This window comes from Camelus dromedarius, chromosome 8 (assembly GCF_036321535.1).
Source record: "Camelus dromedarius isolate mCamDro1 chromosome 8, mCamDro1.pat, whole genome shotgun sequence".
Lineage (NCBI taxonomy): Eukaryota > Metazoa > Chordata > Mammalia > Artiodactyla > Camelidae > Camelus > Camelus dromedarius.
The window spans coordinates 19327634-19353389 of NC_087443.1; the positions used below are offsets into that span (position 1 = coordinate 19327634).

At 54.5% G+C, this 25756-nt stretch overlaps 2 protein-coding genes across 2 annotated transcripts in view; both read right to left on the bottom strand.

Moving 5' to 3' along the window:
• The window catches only part of CHAT (choline O-acetyltransferase), a 52575-nt gene extending 40156 nt beyond the window's left edge, over positions 1-12419 (bottom strand). The window contains exons 1-6 of the mRNA XM_031460969.2: positions 12281-12419; positions 10016-10118; positions 7050-7241; positions 6260-6378; positions 4755-4808; positions 1875-2055 (exon numbers count right to left, since the gene is read on the bottom strand). Of these exons, the coding sequence (XP_031316829.2) occupies positions 1875-2055; positions 4755-4808; positions 6260-6378; positions 7050-7241; positions 10016-10081 (612 nt within the window). The 5' untranslated portion in view covers positions 10082-10118; positions 12281-12419. The remainder of the gene's footprint in view (positions 1-1874; positions 2056-4754; positions 4809-6259; positions 6379-7049; positions 7242-10015; positions 10119-12280) is intronic.
• A 1668-nt stretch (positions 12420-14087) lies between these two features.
• Positions 14088-16148, bottom strand: SLC18A3 (solute carrier family 18 member A3). Its single transcript, XM_010985320.3, has one exon. It carries the CDS (start codon positions 16054-16056, stop codon positions 14470-14472), a length of 1587 nt encoding a protein of 528 aa, XP_010983622.2. The 5' UTR covers positions 16057-16148; the 3' UTR covers positions 14088-14469.
• Between the last annotated feature and the right edge of the window lie 9608 nt (positions 16149-25756).

The window sequence follows — 25756 nt, forward strand, 5'->3', positions numbered from 1 at the left end:
AGCCTTCACACGGGAGGGAGCAGGACAGAGGAGGCTCAGGCCCACGGTTCCCAGGGTATGTCATGGTTCTGAAGAGGCCATTCACAGTTTGGGAACCAGCTCAACACAGTAGACTGTGCTGGACTCCATGCTGCCCCAAGTCAAAGCAGGCCAGATTAAACTTAGCTAAAGAAAGCTTTTTTCTGTAGCTCTTAGTTGACCATTAAAACCACTGTGTGTTGGGGGGAATTGAGTAGAAATTGGTACAACTTCGGTTGGAGGGCAGTGTCCATCAAAACTTAAACTGTTCATGCCCTGTGACTCAGTCACTCTTATAAATACATACTTTGGCCTAAGGCTTAGACAACCATGTACTCTTGTGCCCCGGGAGACAGCTAAAGGAATGTACCAGCCTTATTTGCAAAAGCAAAATGGTAGACAGAGCCGAAATGTTCTCAGGAGGACCTGAGCTGCAGGGCATGGAGTGTAGGCTTGTGACATTGCCAGTAGGGAAATGGCTAAGTAAAACTTGGACTTGTCCAGTGCATGTCTACCCAGCAGTTTAAAGGGATGAACCAGTTCTAGCTAGAACGAAGGGGATACATCTCACACATACTGGTGAGTGGAGGGGGAAAAAAAAGCAAGCCAGCCAATAATATGTAGAGGAAGGTTAAAATAGAATAAACGCACCAAAATGCTCTACGCATGTGTGTGCACCTATACACGTGTGCCTGCATGTGCTTTGTATGTAAGGCAAGTGAGCTGTCATTCGATAGCTTTGAAGCTAGGGACTTGGGCGTTATATTAAGAGCTTTATTCCTAGTCCCAGGTCAAGATCCCTTCTCAGCTGGCTTGACGTGAGTACCTGGTCCCAAGTGGCCTGGTTCAGAGCAGGAGCCCTGAGAGAGTGTTCCCCGAAGGGATGGAAACTGTGTGGTGTGGGGGCTGGGGATGCTGGGTTTGACTTTGAAATGAAGATGGAGAGAGGTTCTTGTTTTTGTGGCCAGCCAGGTGTCAGGTGGGCTTTGAACCTGGGAACAGCCGCCCTCAGATGGCAGACTTAGGGCTTCTGACTTAGACAGGAAATGTCAAATGACCCGAAGGAGAAAACACTGTAGACCTAGTATCAGGGGAGTTCCTGGGGTGGGTGTCAAACTTGGGTTTTAACACAAAACGAAACAGCTTTTTGTCAGATGGAACATTTATGTGGAGCCTTAATAAAGAGAATATACTGTGTCTGGTGGGCACTGGTGAGGGGTTAGGAGTCCTCATGCTCAGCCTGTCCCCTGCGCCCCCACGGACCCTTGTTGGAACCTCTGGAACGCAGTCAGAGGACCTGAGCTGCAGGGGGTGGAGTGTGGGCTTGTGACATTGGCAGACCCAGGAGTCCTTCTCACCCTTGGACAAGCCATTTAACCTAAGTCTCGTCTCCTCATCTGTCAAGTGGAAATTCCAAGGTCCCCACTGCAGGGTCACCGTAGGATCAGGATGGGATGAATGTAAGTATGGAGCCCACACCGAGGTCCCGTCCATCAGTCTGTAAGCTGTCCGTCTGTCCGTCTGTCCGTGTGTGGTCTCCAGGAAGGCCACAGCCTGGGTGACTGCGTGTGGAAGGGCTGAGGACATGCGGGTCTCATTAACGACCTTGAGTCCATCCAGGTGGCTCTCTGGACCTGACCTGGCTGGTCAGGGCTAAAAATGGGAACCCACTGAAGGCATTCTCAATGGACAATTTTCGTTCTTAAAACCCAACCAGTGGAGAGAAACGAGACTGGGAATCCCTGCCAAGCTCACCATGTGAGGGGGCTGAGCACCTTGGAGAAGCAAGAATGAACACCCAGGTGCGAGCGCCCCTCCCCGAGCCCAAGAGGCTGCAGCAGCGGGGGACGGCTTACCTGGTTGCGGCAGGCCACGATGACGTGCTCGGGCTCGGGCATGACACTGCTCCTCTGGGCCACCAGCGTGTCCTGGGTGTGGCCGGGGAGCCGGTAGGAGGAGAAAAGCCCATAATATTGCTTCATGCAGAGCGGCTGCCCAGACAGCTGGCCCTTGGCGCAGTCAGTGGGGATGGAGTGGCTGGAGGGGGCGGGCCAGGAGGGAGACAGGGAATCAGAGCTGGTTCTATTGTAACTTTTTTTTCCTTTACATTAGGATTCACTCTTGATGTTGTACAGTTCTGGTTCTATTATAACTTGATTAGGCCAAGCAGGGCACAGACCCCAAAACTGCATTACCATGGCCATCTGCAAGCTCGAGTCCCCACTCTTTAAAGTAGTGGAACTCTGCATTTCCAGGGCCCAGGGGGACCCTCAGGGTGTTCTCCGGCCTCCGTCAGTCTCCCTCACCCCTGCCTCATGGACTCCATGTGCGCATGTGTGGGTCTGGCCATTTTCACCCTCTGCTCTGCTTAATGCTGATCGGTGCTTGGTGTGACCTCACCCCCACCCCTGCGTTCAATTAACATGTTTCAAAAACTCCCTCCACTCTTTGAAGAGCCTACTCCTTCATCACCTCTTCTAGAAGCCTCCTCTGAGTTCAAGGCAGAAAGCTCTCTTTCTCCTGTGGTCTCAGCATGTCTCGTGTTTTCCCTCCCTCCATCCACGTCTTCCTCCTCCTCCTCCCCTACTTTCTCCTTCTCCTCCTCCTTTTTCTATCTTGCTTTCTCTTTTTCCCTCTGTCCTTCTTCCATCTCCACCCCCTTCTTCCTCCTCCCCCGTTTTCTTCTCTCTCTTTCTTTCTACCTGTCTGTCTCTTTCCCCGCTTCCTTCCTTCCTTCCACCCTTTCAGCCAACAAATGTTCTGAGCACCCTCTTGAGCCAGGCAATGGGATCCGGGGATCCAGGGATCCAGCTGCAAACAAGACATGAGTTTCCTGTTCTAATGGGGTGCAGATCCTGGGGTACATCGGTGGGTCAAAGACAACAAGCAGGTAGGGAGACAGGGTGATGAGACAGTGATGGTAGGGCAGGAGGAGTGGCCAGGACAACCTCACTGAGAACCAGACCATGAGCCCGAGCTAAGCCCTGAAGGCAAGAGGCAGCCAGGAGGTGAGCTGGGGTGGAACGAGGACGAGGCAGAACCGGATAGAGTGTCTCATGGCCCTGCTGCTCCAAGTGTGGGAGTCAGAATGAACTGTAATGACCAACCCAGGACAGGGTGAGCATGGGACTCCTGAGGGAGCTTTCAGAAACTTGCAACCATCTGACAGAGGAAGTTTGTGTGTGTTGAATCTGACAGTGAAACAAATGGTCTCGTATGTTGTATGGGTGTGCCATTTTCTGTGAATTCATTTTTATCGTGTTTTATATACATTTTACTAAATAAAAAAAATATCGGCCCTTCACCATAGATGGTTTGAGGAGCACCTGTCCAAGGAAAAAGGAAGCCAGTGGGTTGAAGTGAGTAGAGAGACGGCCAGAGAGGTGGGGGAGACTCGTGGGCCTCGTTGGCAGTGGGAAGGTGGTGCCAGTTCATCCTCAGGGCAGCGAAAACCCCAGAGGGTGAAAGGGCTCAGGGGCATGATTTGATCTGTTTTGCTTCTGCAATGGCCGTGGTTCTGTGTGGTGAATGGGGGGAAACTGGTCACAGGAAGAAGCAGGGAGGAGGCTGTGGGTACCAGGAGGGAGGTGGGAGGAGGTGGGGGGTGGTGTGGGGATGGGCTCTGCAGGGAGAGCATCTCACCTGAGCACAGACTCAGACTCAAGGGAGACAAACACTATGGGCAACTTATTATTTTCATTTGACAGACAGGGGACTAGAACTAGGAGTGATTCCTCTCACTCAAGATCAACAGACCCTGTGTGTGGGTGTCTGAATTCAGACTCAGGTCTGCTGACCCCAGGGCCCAAGCCCTGAACCACTCTGCGTTTTGGGTCTGGGGGCCTGCCCCCTCCTCTCCAGAGGAAACCGCCCTACCCTGGAGGGGCTGAGGTCTGAGCCTCTGCTCCAAGGCTGGGTAAGACTGAGTTGGATCAAGTTAAAACATGAGCAAGTTTGCCCCTGTGCCTTCCTCACTCTGCCAACTGGCTGTGTGACTGTGGACAAGCCCCTTAACCTCTCTGAGCCTCAGCTTCTCTGTGCAGTGGACACTGCTTTGGGACTTTCTCTGTTTCTAGCATCTGATGCCCTACTGTCACCTGCCTCTGGGCACCCTGTATCCCCATGCCTTCTCGCTCTCCCTGCTGGTCCTGAGCACCTGCTGCTTTCCTCCTAAAATCAGTGATCACCTACTGTGCTTGTGCAGCTCTCTCCATCTGTCTGGACACTGGTGTGTCCACTGAGTCAGCTCATCTGTTTCTCAAGCTTGATGAGGCTGAGGAAACAGGTTCAGATGGGAGAGACCATTCCCTGCAAGTAGTGAGGAGTGAGGCTGAGCGCCACCATCACCTTGCTCCAACAACTTTTCCTTCTCTACCTTTTGATGTGTTCTCTAGATTCTTGACAACACTGATTCCTGGCTTGTGTGTATCCACTGGGGATGGAGGGAGCAGGGGCATTTTAAAGAGATCAAGGAGTGCTTACCCCAGGAAAAGTAACTGGGAGAGGCTGGGCCAGCTGGGGTAAAGGTCATTCTGATGCTAGGGAAGTGTGTGTGTGTATGTGTGTGTGTGTGTGCGTGCTGGGGAGAGGGGTTGTTGGCTCTGCCACACAGAGCTGGAGAAGGACAAGGTCCTTGCCCTCTGGAAGCTCCTTGTCTAGTGTGGTGGGGAGTCGGATGAATCAACAGACTGTGCCAGAACAGGGCACGACCCGTCCCAGGCTGGGCCCAGGCTTACCTGTCCAGAAGGGCCTTGTAGCTGAGCACACCGGAGATGAGATTGGCTGCAAACCTTCAGAGAGAGATGAGACCTTAGTTTCTTCTCTCTGGGGCCCAGGCTCCCTCCCTTCTTCCTTCCTTCCTTCTCTCTTCTTCTCTCTCCCCTTCCCTCTCCCTCTCCCTCCCACCTCCTCTCCCGGGCTCTCCCAAACTCATGCCCTGCCCACTACCCCAGCCGCCTGGCCTTGGTGATACGCTAATCAGATGGAATTCCTGCTGCCCCCCCCCCCAACGCTGTCAGCTTCGAAAAGCTTGGGATAAAAATGGTCCAGAGGAGAGAACTTGGGGGAGAAAAGGAACCTAGAAGGTGGATGAAGAGGAGGAGGAGGAGGAAGCCAGGAGAGGCCACAGAGCAGGCAGGAAAGGGCTAGACGGTCAGGGGTGGGGTTCTTCCGGGAAAGGCCTGGTGCTGGGGCTGGGCTGGACTGGGCCAGGACCTCCGGGGTTCTAGGGAATTCAATCCCCTGGGACAAGTCAGTCATTTGGTCCCCCTGATGCTAATGCAAAGGAAATCAGGTGTTAGAGGGGAGACCCGTGCCTCGGGATCTTGTCATCTTAACTGCCTGTGGATGATGAGCCCGGCTTAATCGCATCAGGAGGAGGACTCCCCCCTTCGATGCAATTTTGAGAACTGTCCTCGTTCATCATCTGCACACTTCCTTCTGCCCAGGGAAGGCCCAGGCTACAGGGGAAGGGGGAAGACTGCCTCCAGCCAGCTGGGGGTCTTGGCTGGGCTTGGTGAGGAAGGAGGGGATTGGGTGGGGGTGGTTTCCGGCATCACTGAGCCCTGCCCAGAGGCTGAGGTGAGCCCCGCCTCTTGTTTTTTAACTGGCTCTGAACTGTCCCCACACTGTGCCACATCCGGATCTTGAGGCCAGAGACCTGGGTTTGGCTCTGAGAGACTCCGGCAGGGAGACCCTTCCTCCCTGCTCCACCCCTACATAACTGGCCCCTCCATCATCATCGGTGGGCCCAGAGGCAGTTCCAGCAGCTCAGTGAGCTCTGAAATTGCAGCAGATGGCAGAGACACTGGCAGCGGCTGGCTGGCGGGAAGGAACCATTTCCACCCCCTCAAAGCCTCTGTTTGGAGCTGGGGCTCTCTGACATGGCCTGGGGCAGTGTGTCCCCATAACCAGCCCCAGCCTCGAGGATTGGCAGGATGAGAGGGTACAGGTTTCCTCCTGGGGCCCTCAACCAGGTCCAGACTGCCATGGGGACACGGGAAGGGGGGTCCGCCCTATGACCTCCAGTAGTGCCCACCCCACCCTAAGTAATTAAATTCTGAGGACCTGGCCCAACCTCCTTCCCATCCCCATGGCCTGGATGGCCACTGTCTGAGGGCCATTTGTTCTCAGAAAGCTCAGCCAAGGCATGAGATTTGGCCTTTCCTTCCTGATGCTGGGGCCAAACCCCCGCCTCCAGGCAGACTCCCAAGCTATGCCCCCAGGAGCACGGTGGCCTCACCTTAGCTGGTCATTGGTGTCTTGGAAGTGCTGCCGTGCAAAGATCACAGCCGGGCTGGAGTTGACAGGCAGGGCCAGGCGGTTATTAAGGTACATGTCATTCAGCCAGTACTCTGATACCTGCCAGGGAGCGGGGGTAGGGCTCCATCACCCCTGATGGCCACACACACCGTTGCAAACAAGGGCGCCCTGCCTGTGGAGGACACCAGTCCCAATCTGGCAGCCCTGAGGGATCCTTAACTGGATCACGCTTTCTTTTATTCATTTATTCATTCATTCATTCCACAAACATGCACTGAGCCCCAGTTATGTGCTAGAGTCTGTGTGCTCCCCAAACCCACCATGCCTGCCCTTTGACTTTGCCCCGGACTATCTCCTTTCTTCCATCCAGTTTTCACCCTGGTTGTTTGGGGCTCCATCCGTACCCCCTTACCTGTCCTTATGAGTGTCCCATTCCTGCCTTTCACTACTCTCTGCTCTGACCTCAGCTCATCCTCTGTTGTCCCTTCCCTGTCCCACATCTGTCCTCCATCTCTGTACCCTGCCTCTCCCCACCATCCTATCTCATCTCCATCTGTCCCCTCTCTGTCCCCATTCCCATCTCCACCTCAATCTTGTCTGTCCCTCACCCTTGCCCCTTGCTATCCCTCTGTCTCTCCCCCAGGCCTGTCTCTTCATCTGCCCCATCTCTGTCACCAATCTGTCCCTCATCCACATCCCTCTGTCTCCATGTCTGCTTTCCGCCTCCTGTCCCATGGCTTCCTCGTCTGCCCCTTCCAGGCAACTCTTACCCAGTTGGCCGTCTTCTCCTGCCGCTCCAAGAGCTTCTGCTGCAAGGTCTCACCGAGGCCACCAGGGGCCCCAAACTGCCGCACGATGGCCTGGCTCCTTCTGAATTGCTCCTCAGATACCAGGTGTTGCATACACCGCAGGTAAGTGGCCAGGGTCTGCTGCAGGGGGGGCACTGGGAGTTTGGGCAGCCCCTGGAAGAGAAGGTTCTCAGGCTCTTGTGCCTATCCTTTTGTGTGGTCCATGCCCATCCTCTAATTGATCCCCAGTTCCCATCTCCATCTACCCCATCCTTGTTCACCATCCTGGGACTCATCTGTTTTCAGGATTCAGCTCAGCAGAATCGCGATCTTAGGAAGCTCCCATTTGCTTTCTCTCACTCCCTAGCCCTGCTTCTAGGAAGCAGGAAAAGACCTTGATATCGACCCCATGTAGACCTGCGTTCATGCCCTGACCCTGCTGCTGACCATCTGTGTGATCTTGAGCAAATCATCCCCACCTCTGTGCCTCAGTTTCCTCTCCAGTAAAACCGAGGTAATACCCTCTACCTTTCATAAAATCAAAGAGATCATGGATGTTCAAGTGCTTATAACCCATAAAGAATGAGCCTGAGATGAAATTGTCCTGTTACTGATACTGGTCATTCTTAATTTAGGAATTGTTCCCCACTGGGGTTCCACAATCCAGCTGATCTCTGGACCCAAAGGGTGTGCCTCGAATGGAGAGATTCAAGTGAAAGATGGTGGGAGGTATAGTTCGTAGCTTGGCCCTAATGACCAGAATTCTGCGTGATCTTCCCTGGGAAGGTGACTCATGCATCGGGCTCCTTAGTAAATCCCTCCTAGTTATGAAACCCAGGGAGGGGCACTTGGCTCCATGTGGGTACAGGGTGGGGGAATGGAGTGCAGTTGAAGCTCTTCCCCTCTTAATCTCTCCGAGTCTCAGCTTCCTCCTCCTTAGGCCATAAATAACAATTCCTACCTGAGACGGATGCAGAGAGAATGAAATAAGCGAAACAACTGGCCCCAAATAGGCACATCGTAAATTGTTATTATGCTGTTACTGTCCTCAGCCCTCCAGAGTGATTCCTAAGAGAAAACCCATAATACCTGGGGGCCCCCAAAATGTCTTGAGAGTCTGAATAGAAGTCCCCACTTAACCTGATCTGTCAGCCAGGGATCTCAATGTTATTTTTGCCCCATTTTCAGATGAGGAAACTGAGGACCAGAGAGTGGAGAGACGAGTCCAAGGTCATCCAGCCATTCGATGGCAGAGCTGAGACCTGGAATCGGTCTTCCTCCCTCTTGCTCTTTCTTTCTCTCCCTTGCTCCCTTTTCCATCCCACTTAGCTGGTCACAGTCAGAAAGTAGAAGTTCTCATATTGTTGCCGAAACTTTACAAAGTGTGCAGATAGGGACAGCGGGCAGCCTTCTTCCAGGGGTTTCTCCTCTGTAAGGTGTTGGGGGCAGTGAATTTCCACCTTGGCTGGGCTATGGAGTGAAGGAATCCATTGAAAGCTTGCCCATGCTCTGCTCCTGCTGCGGTAGGAACGGGAGCGAACCCTTCCACCCCTGGAAGCCTTGGGCAAGCGGACCGTGAGTGAGCGAGCACTGGAGCTTGCACTGATGACTGAATGGGTTCCTCCGCCTGTCTGAGCCTGTCTCTAGAGATCACTGTCCTAAAGGGAGGGGGGAGAGTGTCAGTGCCAACTCTGGGCTGCTCCTGCCCTGGGGAACACTCGAGGAGGGGTCTGGGCGGCATTGCAGGTTGCCCAGTCCACCTCCAGAGAGTCGGGTCCAGCCTCCCCTCCCAGCCCCTCTCGTTCCCTCTTCCTTCTCTTGGGGTCTGGAGGTCGGTGTGGTGGGTGAGTGGGCAAACACCTACAGAAAGCCCAGCCCAGCCCAGCGGGTGGCCTGGCCAAGAGTGCCAGCAGGTCTGGCTGGAGCTCCTGCTGGAAACAGGCCATCCTTCTTCAGAGCTCTGACAGTGACTCAGCCTGGGCCACTGGGAATCAGAGATGGTAAGGAGTGAGACAGGAAATCTCTGCTCAGATGGCTCCACCCCTCGGGGCTCTTCCCACACTTGCATGGGCTTCTGGCCCTTGCTCAGGTAGAGAGGCAGGGACTCGTACAAATGAGGGTCTTTGGGCCCTGGGATCTCAGGTCAATAAACATCTCTGGGAAGTTCATGTGGGCTGGATTCAGGGACAATGGAGAGACAGAGCCTGCTCTCAAGGCAGCCACAGTCCAAAGGGAGGGACATGCTGTGGACCAGAGGCATCAACAGTGTTTGTCAGGTGTTTGTACAGACAATGTGGGAAGCAACTTCCTGAGAGAAGCCAGAAAGTTCTGATCAGGATTTCCAGTGAAGCCCTAGGGTGGGGGGTCGGGGTAAGGAAGTGTCAAGAAGACAAGTGTGGCAGAGGGACCGATGTGTGAAACAAAACAGAGACCAGAACTGTCACTCTATGACTCTGGAAGGCAAGGCAAGGTTGGGAGGGAGGATGCCTGCCCGGGGAGGGCGACATTGACTCAAACCAGTAGGGAAGGTGGTGCCTAAGACCCCAGGGCTGACAGTGGCTGGGGCTGGTGTGTGACTTAAAGGAGGGAATTCAGCCTCATCCTCAGGCAACTCCACTGGCTTCAAGCCATTAGAAGTGGAACTTGGAGATGACGAGGCCCTGGGAGAAAAGAGAGACTACCTGGCCCAGGCGAAGGGCTCTCCCTGGCCTTGGGGGCTATCAGCTTTCCCTCGGTACCCCCTGAAGCCACTCCCAGCCCCTCCAGGCCCTCCCAGGCTCCTCAGCTAACTCTGGTCAGGGCTGCAGCATGGGCCTCTTGCCCAGGACAGTGCAGGGCTGGGGGGCACTCAAGGACTGGAGGCCAGTCCCACTCAGGACTGCTCTGGAAGCAAAGGCTTGTGAGTGGGGAGAGCTGGAATGAGAGAGAGGGCTCTAAAACTCACTCACAGGCGCCTCCTCTCTGCTGGGACTTTTTGCTGCCATCTTAGGGGGGATTTTCTCCAGAATGGGCATCTTGGTGACTCCCAATCGGGGAAACAGAGGTGCAGACCTGGGGACCAAGAAGCAGAGAGGTATCAACACAACAACCACATAGACCTGCCATGGACCCTTCAGCTCCCACAGCCTGACACCCTCCCCCTGTCCTGTGAGGAGGCCAGAGCTGGACAGTAGTGTTCACAGGCCTCCTTGGAGGCCTGGCCCCAATCCCCTGACCTCCAGACCCGTCCCCCTGACCACAGCATCCTCTCCGAGCCTCCAGACAGTAGAGAGTAGGGCCTGAAGTGAGCATCCAACTGGCACCTGCCCCACAAGACTGCTGTCATCCAGGCTCAGCTGACTACCTCAGAGCCGCATGGGAGGGAGCAGGGCTAGGCTGGTTCACTCCAAACCCACGAGGGGTCATTGGCAGAGCACTTGCCTTGCTCCTGCCAGGGACCCGATAGATATGTGCTTTGCAGATTAAAAATCTCTTTCCCACTAGACTGTGAGCTTCTCCAGGGCAAGACAACACCTGTCCTGTTCATCGCATCACCTCTGAGCCCTAGCCCTGCACCTGGCGTGGAGTAAAATCAGTGTTGGGTAGCCGAGTACAAGGAATGCATGTGTGCATGAATGAATACAAGGTCCTCTAAGGCTCTGGGCTCCAGGAGGCATTCTGAGCTGATTAGAGGCTGACCCTTGGCCAAGGCAGGGAGGACCCTGCTGGCTGGGCTGCAACTTAGGCTGTTTCTGGTCTATAGGTTCCCAGTGTGGGTGGCATGGGAATGCTGAGGTGGGTCATACAGGGAAGCCGGGCAGCTTAGTCCCTAGTGGCCGTCTGAACAGGCCTGGAGAGAGGTGGATTAATTTTGAAGATGCAGTAGAAGTGAGCCAGACCAAAGAGGGGCAAAAGCCAGATTTTAAGCCTGGTGGGACCGAACCTCTACCCTCAGAGATCCCCTAAGCATAAGCTTGCAGAAGCATACACACACCCCTGTCGTTTCCAGTCGTCCATCCCCTACTGTCTTCCAAGAGCCTAAAGCTGAGGCTTAGCCCATTCCATCACTGCCACCACACCCCCACCCCCAGGTAGGCACAGTATGGAGCAGGGGGTGGGGGCGGGGCACTGGGTGCAAGGCACAGTTGATCCAAACACAGAGCATCCAGAAAGATAAACCCAGCCCAGGGGTGGAGGAGCCTGGGGATCACCTGGCTGCACTGGGTAGAGAATGTGGAGTCTGCACTGGCACCTCGGCACAGCACTGGGGACTAGGTGGTCCCCAGACCCATCAGTGCCAGTGCAGCACAGGGGCTGCCCCTATCCACTGCAAAAGTGACCTCAGTGTTACCGAGTTCTGAGGGGGTGATTAGGGCAAGGTCAAGTTGGCAAAGCTTTAAGACAGCGCAGCCAGTGCCTCCTCTTGCTCTGGCCCTGGCCAGCGCCATAGCAGGAAGATGCTAGTCAAGCCTGAGACCCCACATCTTGGAGAGGCACGGGAGATGGAAGTAGGATGGTTTTGTGCGTGCCAAAGGGGAGGGCCTGGTCCCAGCGGCCAGCGGCACTTCCTCCTTGGCCCTTGGACTGGCACCTAGAGTGTATGTATGTATCTTTCTGTGTCAGTGGGTGCCCCCAATCCATGCTCCCGCCCGCCAGGCTGCCTGGAGGGGTCTCTGCGCAGCCCTGAAGGCACAAGCCCAGCTCAGCTCCCACACCACCGGCTGTCCCCGCACCCCAGAGACTCCCTGCTACCCGGCTTATACTTGCCACGCACGCCCGCCCCCTCTCCCCACCTCGCTCCTCGGAGAGAGTCGAAGAGAAGCGGGTGTGCGCTCGCACTTCATGGCAGGCAGGGTGAGACCTGCGGACCCTCCAACGGCACAGAACGCGCAGACCTTGGCACTTCGCAGATGGGGGTCCAGAAGCAGTGTGGACACGCAGGTGGAGCCGCGGAGCCCTGACGGTCAAGCCTGTCCAAGCCCTTTCCCCCCAGTTTCTCATCGTCCAGCTCTCGGTTCCCCTGCCCCTACCCTGGGTGGGGAAACGCCAGAGCCGCGGAATCCCGCGCTCTCCTGGCTGTGCCCCGACGGCCGCTGCCGTTCAGGACTCGGAGGACCCCGCGGCTGCTGGGGCGTCTCGATGCCGGCGCGGTCCCTGGATGGAGCCTCCCTCGGCTGCCCACCGCTCCCGAGATCCGCTCCCCGCGCTGCGCTCGCCAGCCCAGCCCTTCTCACCTGCTTTCCCAGGCTCTGCTGCCACTGCCGCCGCTGCACCGCACCAGGCAGGACGAGGGGCTGGAATGCAAGCCAGAAGGGATTCGGGGGCGCGTCAGCAGTGCGGGGGTGGGGGCTGCCGCCTCTGTCCACGGTGGAGTCTCCGACGTCGCCGGGTCCCCGCGGCTTCGCGACTGGCTGCGAGCGAGCCCGCCGCGCCAGTCCCCTCCCCTCCCTCCTCCGGCTCTTCCTCCCTCCCCTTTCTCCCTTTTCCTGCCTCTCCCAGCCCCACCCCTACCTCTCTCCCTCTCCATCCTCTATCCCTGAGCTCCCCACCCGGCCGCCTTCCGGGATCCCCCCATTCCCTGCTCTGACGGCTTCCCGGTCGAGCTCTTGCAAAGGCAGCGGAATCCAGGCCCCCAGAGCGGGGTGCAGAACTCGGCCGCACCCGTGCCCATCACCCACAGCCCAGCCTCCTCAGTCCCAGCGCTCCCCCAACCCTTTTATTCTAGCTGTGGCTGCATCTGTAGAACTCTGGGGAGGGTTGGGTCTGGGTAAATCTGTGAACTCCCCCACCGTCTAGGGCAGGCTCCAATCCCACTACAACTCCTTTCAAAACAACAACAACAACAACAACAACAACAACAACAACAACCACCTGTTTGTTGATGACTGCAGGTCCTTCTTTTCTATTCCCACTTATCCCAGCCGGCACTATGGGGAATATGCCAGATACAGACCTGGGGATGCTTAGAGACATGCAGCCAGAGGCAGACACTCCTCCCAGACAAAGCAGTCCCATCCCCTCCCCCATACAGATCCTTCCACGGGGACAAACACAGACAGACCCACAAAGACAGACTCTGCCCAGACAAACACACACTCAGCCTGACACGCAGATCGAGAACAGACGTGCACACACCAGCAGCGCAGACCCCCCACAGGCGTTGTCTAATACACAGGCATACCCCAACACAGCGGCCTCTCCATGCCAGAATCAGAGAACGCTGTAGCCTTCACGAGGCCCGCAGGCTGCAGGACTGGGAGTGGTGCACAAACGCCGGTCTGCGACTCTGGGGACCCGCACTCAAGGTAGAGAGACTTCTTTGACAGCCCTGGGTGGCTGCTTCCACTCAGGACCCGGTGTGTGTGTGTGTGTGTGTGTGTGTGTGTGTGTGTGTGTGTGTGTGTGCGGGGGGTTGGTAGAAGCTCCCACCCTTGCACCCTCTCCAGCTCCAACTCAAGCCCCCCACAGCCGGGACACAGTGGACACACTGACAACTGTTTCCCCCACTCCGTGTAGGATAGAGCCTAGCTCTCTAACAAACACACACAATCATACACGCGCGTTTCCAGAAATCGGGCCCTTAAAGATGGGGCGGTTTTTCTTCCGCTGCTCGTAACGGCTCGGCCTCTATTCCTTTCGGAGCCTGGATGGGGCAAGCTGCTCTAAGGGAAGCCCGGGGAGCTCTGTGGCTGATTCAGGGCGTGTCCTCCAGGGGCGGGGCCGACGCACCCAGAGGGAGCGGGTACTCAGGCTCCCCCGGGCGGCGCCCTAGGGCGCTGCGCTGCCCCTAGGGTCGGGAAGGGACTGGCGAGGGCTGAGGGCGTGTGCACCAGGGTGTTCCAGGGTGAGAGCCTTTGTTGGGTTTGCTTCTTTCGTATCTCCTTTTCCAGGTAGCAAAAAAGCCACAGGCTTTCCGAATGCCCGCTGGACTGAGACCTGGATTGAGGTTAGACTCAGCTCACCCTCCCCTCTGCCCTGGCCCCTTGCCCAGTCTCCCACTCCCATCAGTAAAGAAACTCGGTCTCGTACAGATATGGTTTATTGATTCGGCCCGAGGCACCGCGGTGCAGCGGGCCAAGTTGGCACTAGGAGGAACGGAAGGAAGGACAGACAGAGGCACAGGTCTACACGGGGGAGCCCCAAGGAGACCGCCGGCGCTTCTCTTCATCTCTGCCAGAAGTACATCAATTCACGCACCTCAGTGCTCTACGCCCCAGTGGACGAGAGAGAGGGGGACACAGAAAGGGTCATAGACAAGGGACCCAGGCAAGGGAAATAAAGACAAAGGAGGGGCTGGGGTACTCGCTGGAGGGGGCGGGCCCTGAGCCTGAGGTGGCCAGTGTGCTCACAGTGCAGCCACCCTGACCCGGGAGTGGGGGTAGAGTGGGGAGGGTGTGGGTGGCCAGGAGGAGGAGCGGGGATGCTAGCTGCGAGTGTAGTAGTCGTAGCCGTCCTCGCACTCGTCAAAGGGGCCAGGTGGGCTGCGAGGCTCGCGGTCCCAGTCGGACACAGGGCGCTCACGCAGGCGCACAGCATCGTACAGACCCTGCGGCGGCTCATCCAGCAGCACATCGCGCTCTGAGCGGGAGCGCTTCAAGAGGCCCACGTTGCGCAGCAGCAGTAGGACGGGTGCGTAGAGCAGATTGACCAGGCCCATGCCAAGGCTAAGCTGCACAAAGCCAAACGAGTGCACAATGTGGCCCGCCACTATGGGCCCGAGAGCATAGGCCACGCAGTAGGATATGTCGGCGATGGCGTAGACACTACCATAGACCGAGACGTGGCGCACGTCCACAAGAAAGGCGAGCGTGGGCAGCAGCGCCGTGTCCACCAGCGCAATACCGAAGCAGAGGCCGCAGAGGGAGACCACTAGTGGTGCGAAGGAGCGGCAGGCAGGCACCAAGCACGAGCTGGCACCGATTACTGCCAGACCGAACGCGCCATACAACCACTGCAGGTGAGGGTAGCGCGCCGCCAGTCGCACTGTGAGGTAGACGCCTAGCACGTGCGGCACGAAGGCCGGCAACCAGGCCAGGCCGGTCTCCCACTCGGATGCAGCCATCGTGTGCTTCATCCACGTGGCGATGGTGGGCTCGAGGAAGGCGAGGGGAATGTTGCAGGTGGTAAGCGCCCCTGCCACCACGGCGATGTAAGGGTCCAGCATGAGACGGTGGATGGGCGTGCCCACCGGCAGGTTGGCCCGCGCCCGCGCCGCAGCCGAGAAGGGCTTGGCTACCGCCAGCAGCAACAGGGCGTCGAGCAGGGAAACGATGGCGAGCACCAGGAAGGGCGCGGTCTTGCCCGCGAACTCGTGAAGGAACCCCCCGAAGGGCGGCGCCACTAGACTTCCGAAGCTGATGAAGGCCAGCGCCCAGCCTAGCGCGCGACTGCGCTCAGGCTCCTCAGGATACTTGTCAGCGATCATGGCAATGCTGGACGTATCCGCGAAGGCAGAGCCGAGACCCTGCAGGCTGCGCGCGGCGAAGAGCATCGCGTAGCCCTCTGCGAAGGCAAACATCACTGTAGAGGCGAACAGTACGCCCAGGCCCATAAGCAGCGGCAAGTCATAGCTCATGCGGTCGATGAAGGTCCCGCTCAGGGGGTTCACCAGCAGCTGCAGGATAGCCTTGGAGGCAAACAGTACCCCGATCTTCACGTCCTCGCTGTCCGCGGGGTAGTGGTGCTGCTCCGCAGACCCGGTCGGCATCCCGCCCGTCGAGGACTCTGAGGAATTGACCGTGCTGGTACTGGCATTGGCCGGAATAGGCGTCGGCAGGTTGGGCACAGATATTTTGGAGGTCGGGGTGGGCATCTCGCTGGCAGCTCGCATGTAGTAGGGCACGATGGGCACGATGACCATGTACAGCATGTTGTCCAGGAATAGCGCCACGCACACGATGACCAGCACCAGGCGCCGCTGCCGCCGGGGATCTTGCAGCGCCGCGCCCACCGCCTCCGACAGCTTGCTGGCTGCGGCCGGGGCCTGGCGGGTAGGCGCAGCTGGTTCCATTGCCCCCACCCGGCCGCTCTTCCGAGGACTCTTGGGCCGGGGCCGGCGCGGGCGCCCTGCAGTCCAGGGACGAGGGCGCGGAACTTCGGGGGACCCTGTGCCCGGAGAAAGGCAAGGACCTTGTCCGGCGAGGCGCCGCCGCTGTACGGAGCCGAGCTCCGAACCCGCCGCCTCTCGGCTCAGGGGCGGTCAGGAAAGCCGGGCGTGCAGAGGGGCCGGGGCCTGAGACTGAGAGCGCTGCGGCCGAGGCGCGCCCGGAGCCGCCCCCGCAGCGCTGAGAGGCCGCCCGCACGGGCCGAGGGGCATGCTGCTGCCGCCCGCCCGCCGGCTCGCTCGCCCCGCCGCTCTCCCCTCCCCTCGCGTCGGCTCTTGCCTCCTCCTCCGCCGCCTACTCTTTTTTTCCTTTACACTCGGGGCTGTGACGCGGCGAGTCTCGGCCCGCGAGTGGTGCCCGGGCCACTTGCGTCGCTCATGCTAATGCGACGTCGGCGGGGCGGGGGCTGGGGGCGGGGCGCTGCCGGGAGGGGGGTCCCCTCCCCAGATGCGCCACGGCTGGAAGCCCCAGGAAGGGGTCTTGGTGCGGAAAGAGTCCTGGCCAAGCCCCTGAGGTTGGGTGCGCCACGCGACAAGCGGTCTCTCTGCCCCCGCAGTTCTAGGACTCGTGGGATCCGCGCCCGCTCTTCTCCCCGCGGAAGGGGGCGCACAGCGGTCGCTTCCCCTGGCCCCGCAGGGAGAGGTGGGTGCTGGGGGCTCCAGATCTCCGACTCAGCCTGGATCTCGGCGCACAGCGGGCAAGGAGTCCCCGAGGTGAGCCGCGGCTGCGTCCATCTGTTCTCGCAGCTGGAATATGGGGCTGTGACTGGAGGGGCGCCGAGGACGGATCCCCCAACCTTTTCTCTGGCCCCGCCCCCTGGCCCCTTCCACGCCGGGGAAGGAAGGGGGGAGGCGCAGAGGCTGCTGGACCGGGTTCCGACAGACCAGCCCTTGGGGAGAGTGTCACAGCAGAGAATTCCTGCCTCTGAGCATCTGGGGATTGAGGAGAAGAACTCGCCTCGTCACTACCCAGGGCCCCCGAATATCAGCCCTGCCCCGCCCACTTTCCCGCATTCCTCACCAACCTCTCCTAACCGGTACTCCCCCTTTCCGTTTTAACTGTCCCGGTCCCCCAGCTCCGCCTCTTCTCCCTTCCCTCCTCCTCACGCCTTCCCGACTCTAACTCCTCCCGGGTCCTCTTCGCACTACACCAAGCCCTGCCTCGGCTCCGCGAGGTCCCGCCTCCTTCCCACTCCCGCCCCTCCAATCTCCAGAGCTGCCTCCAAGTCCCGGGTGGGCTCTGGGAGTGACGTACCACTAGATCCCAGCTCCGGAGTCTACTCCAGGAGCTTAAGAGATCCCGTGTGGGCGCCGCGACCACTTTCTGGGCAGGATCCAGCAGCTTTCCTCACATCAGAGGCTCAAAGGGGCTCACCTTAAGAGCGCCACGACCGCTGAGACACCCGGTTCTCAGCAGACGAGGTGAGCCACCCTGGCTGTACGCTGGGCCTGATGCGTCTCCAGCGTTGACCCTGGATGGCACATCGAGTCCGTGTTCTGATCTGCAGACTGGCTGGATAGAGACTCTGAGGCAGTGGAGGCTGGAAGACTTGTGCTGTTGAGAACACAGTTTGCTTCTCTCTTCTAGAGTCAGAGAGGATTCTTCCCATCCTTCCGGCCTCAAAGGCAAACTAGCATTGGATCTGGCTTCTTTCCTTACGGTGCTCCCCACCCCAAGGAGGCATCGCGATGCAGGGCGAAGAATCTGAGTTCAGAGACACAGAGAACTGAGATGGCTACTCAGCTCTGCCACTTACTAGTTAAGATGCTTGAGGGGAATCACTTTGCCTCTCTATCTCTGTTTCTTTATCTGTAAAATGGGATAATATTACCTACCGCTTAGGATGGCTGGCACATAGTAAAAGCAATGTTGAGTGCTTACTGCGGTTATTGTTATCATCTGTAAAATGTGTTGTTTTATCTTCATTTTACAGTTGTGAGACTTGTGAAGGGCAGATAAAAGTTTTAGGGGTTCCCTGGCTTCCTGGTTAATCCCTCTGGCTAGGCAGGCATTGTGATTCCAGGCTTTGCCCTGGCTGGTAGGCGGCCCAGAGGGCATTGGAAAGCTGGCTTCTCTCCCTGAGAGAGCTGTGGGATGAGGTGATGGAGACCAGGATGCCAAGGTGAGGGGCAGCAGCCTTGCCACCTACTGCCCAATCTCTCCTCCCACTCAGGCACCCCAGGGAAGGAGAAGAAACTTTTGCACTTAAGGAGCTGTGAGCACCTGCTCTGCAGTGACCAAACTGTCCTCTGTCTGAGGGAGGGAAAGAGCTCCAGTATGGAGATAGTCCTGCCTCCGGATGACCTTGGGCAGGTCACAGCCTCTCTCTGGGCTCCAGTCTTGGCCTCTGTTAAGTAAGGGCTTAGGAGAGAGTGCACTGGCTGCAGCCGTCAGGGGAAAATGGGTGCCATAGAAGGGTTCCGTTGGGTGAAAGAGTTGTTTTAAATTTTATTTGAAGGCCTTTGGTCAGTACACACCCCCTCCTGCTCATCGCAGTCTATCTCTATCTGGCTTCACAAACTTATGTCACCTGCCTCATTCTCTGGTCATTTGAGTTTGAGACCTCTGGCCCCTTCTGTTTCTCCCATTATAAGACTTTTAAAGGGACAGTCTACCAGCCTGCTGAGCAATTATTACTTATGCTTGCATTGTTTGCCTTATCTGATTTTAAAAAGGGCGGTTGGGGTTTAAGGCAGAAGTTTTCTGTCTCGTGGTTGAAGAACAGTGGAATCTTAGAGAAGAGAAACTCTCCCAGGGCCTTCAAGATGCAGTTTCCTTCTCCCATCCCTCTGGCTCACAGAATTCATGGCTGTTTCTGAGCATGAAGACAAGTTATCTCTGGGCTCCTGCCTAACTCTCCAGTCTTTCATTCCCCTATGGCAGGAAACAGGCACATTAATAATCATGTCTCTGTTCCAGGGACATTGTGTGTGCTGTTTTATTTAATCCTCACCCAATCCTGGTTCAGTGTAGGTGCTACTTCCCCTGTCTTACTGTTGAGGAAATAGAGCATGGAGAAGCTGGTCACTTTCCTGAGATCCCAGCAATAGAGCCTGGATTTAAACCCAGGCCATGGGACCAGTCTGCTGGTCCTCATGCTGCTTCCTTATGCCTGTGCCTCATTGTGCCTCTTCTTCTCTTTCTGCAAGGTGACCACACCCTCCCTGGCAGTGCCAAGGAGAGGAGCAGATGAAGATCCATGGGAGGAAGAGGGTCCTGGACCAGCTCCTTAAGGAGGCCCCAAGGACACTAAACTCCCTCACCCTCCATCTCCCTACCCGTGCATCAGCAGCCCCAAGGACTAGGGTGGGGGAGTTGGCAGGGAGGCCAGGATGCCTTGCCTCAGCAAAAAGTAGGGCCTGAGCCTTGGCAGGATGAGCAACCTCTGTTCTGGCCCTGGCCTGCGGGGAGCTGTCCAGGGTGCTGGCGCCGGCTTTGCAGCTTGCCAACAAGCCTCCCACAAGGGCCCCGCCCCTCCATCTTCTTGCACCTGTGGCTTCCTCTCCACCAGAACTCTTGGTAAATTCCTTTCCAGAGAGTCTCTATCTGAGCATAACTTACAGGCAAAAGAGGACTTCCCATTCAATCCTGTTGGAGAAAATAGAAACGTTCACCCCCCCCCCCTCCCCGCCTCTTTTCTCAACCAGATATAGTAACAGTTACTACAGAGTACATATCTGGAAATCAATGTAAGTCGAATGAGTAAAGGAAGGAACTTATTTATAAGACATCCAGACATGCTTATAATGTGCCAGGCGCTGTTCTAAGCACTTTACAAACATTAATTCATTTAATCCTCTTATCAACATTTCTAATACCTTTTTACATGTAAGGACACCAAGGTATAGTAATTTATCCATTGTCAGCTCACAAACCGTGGGAGATAGAATTAAATCATAGGCAAGCCCCAGCATCCAGCTCTCAGCCACCATGCTGCCCTGTTCCAGGATGAATGAAGATTACGAGATCATTTACTTGAAAATACTTAGCTCAATGCCTCACACTTAGTAGGAGTTTGATTATTATTGCTTCATATGGATAGAGACAGCCTGGTAGTTTCTGGCTGACAATCTTTCTTCTCATTTTATCTCTTGGTTACAGTTGTGGCCTCAGTCAGCTAGAACAAGTCCTTTCTAAGCTGGACTAGTGCCATGGTGGAGCCTGATGGAGACTCAAGGAGTCCTGGTATATGGGAGCTTGGGGAGTGGGTGAAAGGTTGGCCATCTTGCCCTTGTCCCTGGGCAAGGTCTGGTGTGTGTGTGTGTGTGTGTGTGTGTGTGTGTGTGTGTATGTGTTGGAAGTCTTGGGGTATTAGTGTGTGGGGGAAGGTGCTTTGAAGGGAGGCATCAGTTCATTCTGGCTTCTTTTTAAAGAAGGTCATTGACCGAGTCAATTCCAGGGCCTTACAGTTTGTTGCTTCACAAAGACATCTGGTCCCAGAAACATGAAACAGCCATGTTTCTGTAGAGAAGCAGGTTGATGTTGGTGGTGGCAGTGTGTGGGCGGGGCACCTGCTCCTGATTTATTGTTTCTTTGTCTCCCAGAAAGCACTTAAATGCCGGCTTAGTTCCAATGAAGCTCATGAGCCTCTCTGGATTCCAATACTGGGGATGGGAGTACAGTTTACCCTGCCCTCACCACCCGCTCCCCTGTGTGCCTCCTCTGGAGGGCCTCAGGGCCTCAGCATCATTTAATTAATTTAGGCTTCCCCAGCCACATATTCTCAGAGTCAAAGAAACAGAGCAGCCCTGTCAGTCTTTCCTGGAAGCCTGTGAGTCTGGTGGCTGGAAGCCAGAAGGACTATGTGACTGCCTGCCTGCCTGCCCTTGGCTAGTCAGTCCTCGGGGTCCAGACCTGCCTTATGCACAGCATAGCTGAGCTCCAATGGGAAAAGAAGGGGACTCTGGATCCTGCACTGTGGGTGAGACTCCTAGCTCCTTTGTACAGATCCCAGAGAAGGAGCTGCCCCTACCTGCTTCCCTTCTGACTCCTGACACTTCCTGTGAATCACTGAGTGGAAGCACGGCCTCAAAATCCCCTTGTCACTGCTTCCTGCATTCACTTCCCATCCCAATTCAGTGAGTTTCTCAGGTTCATCTCCCACCTCCATCAAGACCACCCCTGCTCCCAGCTCAGACCACAAGTCTTCCCCCACACAGGTGCAATCAATTACCGCTCAACTTGTCCCTTGCCTCCTGACCTGGCCAATCCACTTCTGCATGGATGCCAAACTTCTTTTCTCTGTAAAGTTCAGGCAACTTCCCAGGAGCTGACAGACCTCACAGGGGCTCCTGCTGCCTGGGACTACAGTCCAACTTCTTCTCCCAGTCTTGTGGTTTTTCCACAATGTGCCCCCACCTCCCTGTCATCCCTGCCTTCCCTAATGGCCACAGGAGCTCCCACCTCTGTCCTTTTGAATTGGAGGTTCTCTTGGCCCATGCCCAGCTTTGCCTCTTGTTGGTTGCCATAAATGCTTCCCTGATTCCTGAAGTAGTGTGGATCACCTGTCCTTCCCCCACCACGAATCCCACTGCATTTTCTACTCTTCTTCAGGATTGTATCCCACGTGGTGTTGGGCCTGTTCCCCTTCACCAGCCTGAGAGCTTCTTGAAGGCAAGAACTGTGCCTGGGTGTCTAATAATTGAGACTTTGCTCGTTACGCATTCTGCAGAGCACTGGCCATTGTACTTTGCATAGGAGCTGATGTGTCAGTGATTTTCAAATCCAATTCTACATTTATTAAAATGAAAATTAATCACATAAGTAGTACATAAATAGAAATTGTTCAGGGATTGCTCATAGAAATTAGTGCATATGTTTTTTTAATCTTTTTTTTAATTGAAGTATTGTCAGTTTACAATGTTGTGTCAATTTCTGGTGTACAGCATAATGCTTCAGTCATATATAGACATACATATATTCATTTTCATATTCTTTTTCGTTATAGTTTACTACAAGATATTAAATATAATTCCCTGTACTATATACAGTATGAACTTGATGTTTATCTATTTTACACATAGTAGCTAGTATCTGCAAATCTCGAACTCCCAATTTATCCCTACCTCCTTTCCCCCTGGTAATTTACAAAACAGAAACAGACTCATAGACATAGAAAACAAACTTACAAATGTTTCTTTCTGCCTCCCAATCCTGGGCCCTTCTGTTAACTCTCTGATACTACCACCAATACTGTTTTTATGTTTATTTTCCAAGCCCTCCCCAAAACCCTTTCCATACATGTCTATGAACCCATATATAATATAACATAAACAGCCTCTATGTTTAAATAAGTATATTTTTATATAAATGTTGTTATATATGTAACATTCTGCTTCTTGTCTCCTTTTCCACTCAATAATGTATCCACTTCAATCTGTACAGAAGTGGCATGATTTTCTTAGCAGCTGCATACTATTTTTCCCTTATGAACATAGCCTAGTGTTTGCAGCTATTTCCCCAGGTCGACGGACATTTGGGTTACGTCTAATTTTTAGGTGTGACAATGTTGCAATGCATCTCCTTGTGCTTGGTTGGAGGTGCTTCCCCCGGAGATATACTAACAACTTGCTATATCCAGCAATCTGTGTGCTTTTTAAGTTTTAAAGGAAATTTCCAAATTGCTCTCCGAAGTAGCTATATAAATATGTACCCCCACAAAGCAGAAGACACAAGTCTTAACACCCTTGCTAACACTTGCTCTTTCCTTTTTCCCTTTTGTCACTATGATGGGAGAAAAATGATATTCATTATTGTTTTAATTATAGACTTGTTCTAATTGGCTGAGTACCTTTCCATATGTTTAATGGCCATTTGTATTTCCTTTCTGTAAATTACTTGGGGAATGTTACTTCATTCCCCATCTTTCTATTATATTGTTTGTCTTTTTCTTCCTGAGTTGTAGTAATCCTCATTAAATTGCATATCAGTGTTTAATAGAATAACATCATTAAATAAAGATATCTTTGCCCTAGGCATGTCCATTGTGGCTGAAAACTGGTGTTACTTCTTCACTACCAGAATTTATGGGCAATACTTATTGGGCAGAATAAGCTAGAGTGGATGTGAAGTTGCCACACCAATTAAAACCTTCAGAGCCTCTTCATCACCGATGCGAAAGAGTCCAAATTCTTTAGCTTGACATAAAAGGTCTTCTGTAATTCATCTACCTCTGTGGTCTCAGTATGATGCCTGGGTTTGATTCCTGATTCCATCACCTTCTACGTGTCTAACCTTAAGCAAATTTACTTCAATGCTCTGGATCTGGGTTCCAACATTTAAAAAACTGTACAAAGTTGTCTTTCCTCTATAAGCTGCTAACTCTCTGACCTTGTAGAAATTACTTAACCTCGCCAAATCTTACATACACATCTATAAAATGGGTGCGTTGACAATGCCTCACAGGGTTTGGTATTAATGGAATGAGATTCCTTGTGAAGTCAGTTGATGCTGTTGTTAATTACACCTCTCCCTGGCTGCCTAGATGACTTCTACTCATCTTTTATGAAAAAAAAAATCAAACCTCTTTGTCCCACTTTCCAAATAAAACTGATTCTTTTTCTTTCCTTCTGCCAGTACCATGGGTCTATCCCTGTATTTGTCACACTGTATCATGAGGATGTGTTCATGTATCTGTGTCCTCTCCCAGAGTGTGTGTCCTCGCAAGTATGGTCTGAGGTGGCTGGCTTGTGCTCATCAGCCCTGGTATACAACACCCCCAGTAGATGACTGTGCAGTGGAAGAATGTGCCTGTTTATCACTTTTTAAAAGGATAATCTTCCTCATGATGCCAAAATTCTGTTGAGCCTGGAATGGATAGAGGGACCCTTAGAGGAAAGCTAAAGAGGTCCTGGAAAATGCCCCAGATATACTCTAGGTAGGGCCAGGAAGCAGGTTTGCTCTAAGGCACATTGACAATGCAGCCTTGCTGAAGAGCTCCCCTGATTGACCAGTCGGGTAGGCAAAAAGATACTTAAGAGAAACTCTGCATTTTACATTCAGGGTTGACTCTGTTGGGCTAACCGAGAAGATTGATGAAGGCTGCCCAGCCATCTCTCCTGGTTTTGGGGGCTTGTCTTATCAGAAGAGTGAACACTGATCAGCAGAGTCCCCTCCATTGCCAGACATGGAAAGTGTAAGTTTGAGGCAGGGAAATCTTGGAGCCCAGCACAGAGGGAGGGCATGTCCCCTGCAGACCACATCAGTGTATCGCCAGCACACTTTCTGCACAAAGAAGGGCTCAGTGAAAATCCAAGGGAGATGCTTGTGTAGGAGTGCATTTTTCCAAATGGGTGTGTAGTGAGTTCTCATCTTCACTGAGAACCAGGGAAACCCCCTTACCCTTGGGTAAGGGGGCTACGGGTTCAAGATCATCTGTCTCAAAGCCTCTGAAAACAGAATCCCTCTCAAAAGGACCCTAGGTGCAGATGGTGGAGATGCAAAGACTAGCCCCTACGGGGTGAGAGGACCAGTCCTGCAAAGCCTGTATGCTGTGCTTGCCACCCCAAGGCTCCAAGTCATCAGGGACAGATGGGTCTGCCCTGGAGAGGGCAGCAGTGCTGCGAAGTCAGCCCAGTTTCCCTGACTTGGGTCTGAGTGGCTGGAAGCTGGTCCTCTCCGAGCCTGCCTTCCAGCACCTTCTCCAGGCGTGTCCATGATGTAAGAAAGGTCAGCAAGTAGTCCTAGTGTGATCCCTGGCCCTGTCCCAGACAAGTGGAAGGCTTTTTACCGTTATTAGCTTTCAATCTCATTAACACCCCTGTGAGCTAAGTGTTCTTCTGGGTCCCATTTTATAAATTGGCTATGCAGAGGGTTGAGTAATGTGCCAAGGTCACAGGGCTGTCTGACTCATGCCCATGGGTTTGTCCATTTGGCCATGTGGCTTCCATGCTTGTGGAAACCCTTTGTGGTCTCCAAAGCCCTGCCATCCCCCTGACTTGTGTGCAGGGTCATGGTTGTCAGACCACCGGCTCCAGGTACAGAGGAAATACCTGTCTCCTCCTTCCCCAGCTGTTCTGACCTCTGTCCTTATTATCTCATGCTAGGGCTACTGCAGTAGCCTAGTGGCAGAGCCCCCTGCCTTCAGTATTGTTGCCAGCTCCTGACCCCCCAAACTGCTCATAGTCAACTTTTGACAACGTGAATCTTCCCCATAGTAGGCACTCAATAGATACTTGTTAAATTGATCATCCTGCTTTGATTCCCATTGCCTAAGGTCAAGTTCAAACACTAACCTTGGGGGACGGGTATGGCTTAAGTGGTAGAGCGCATGCTCAGCACCCAAGAGGTCTCAAGTTCAATCCCTGGCACCTCATCCAAGTGGAAATCAATGAAGAAACCTAATTACTTCCTCCTCAGAAAACAAACAATACAAGCAAAAGCTAACCTTGGCTTTCAAGGCCCGTGGCGTGTGACTCCAGCTCCTCCCCATGCTGCTTCTCTTGGCACTACTTGCCACACATGAATGGCTGCCTGTCTAGGATGCCTGGGTCCTGTCATGCCACATCCCACTGTTTTCTTTCCCAGCAGAATAGGTTACTCACCATAGGGAGCATCCTGGCCCGTGTGCACACATCTCCCACAGGATGGATTCTAGGCTTTGATTGC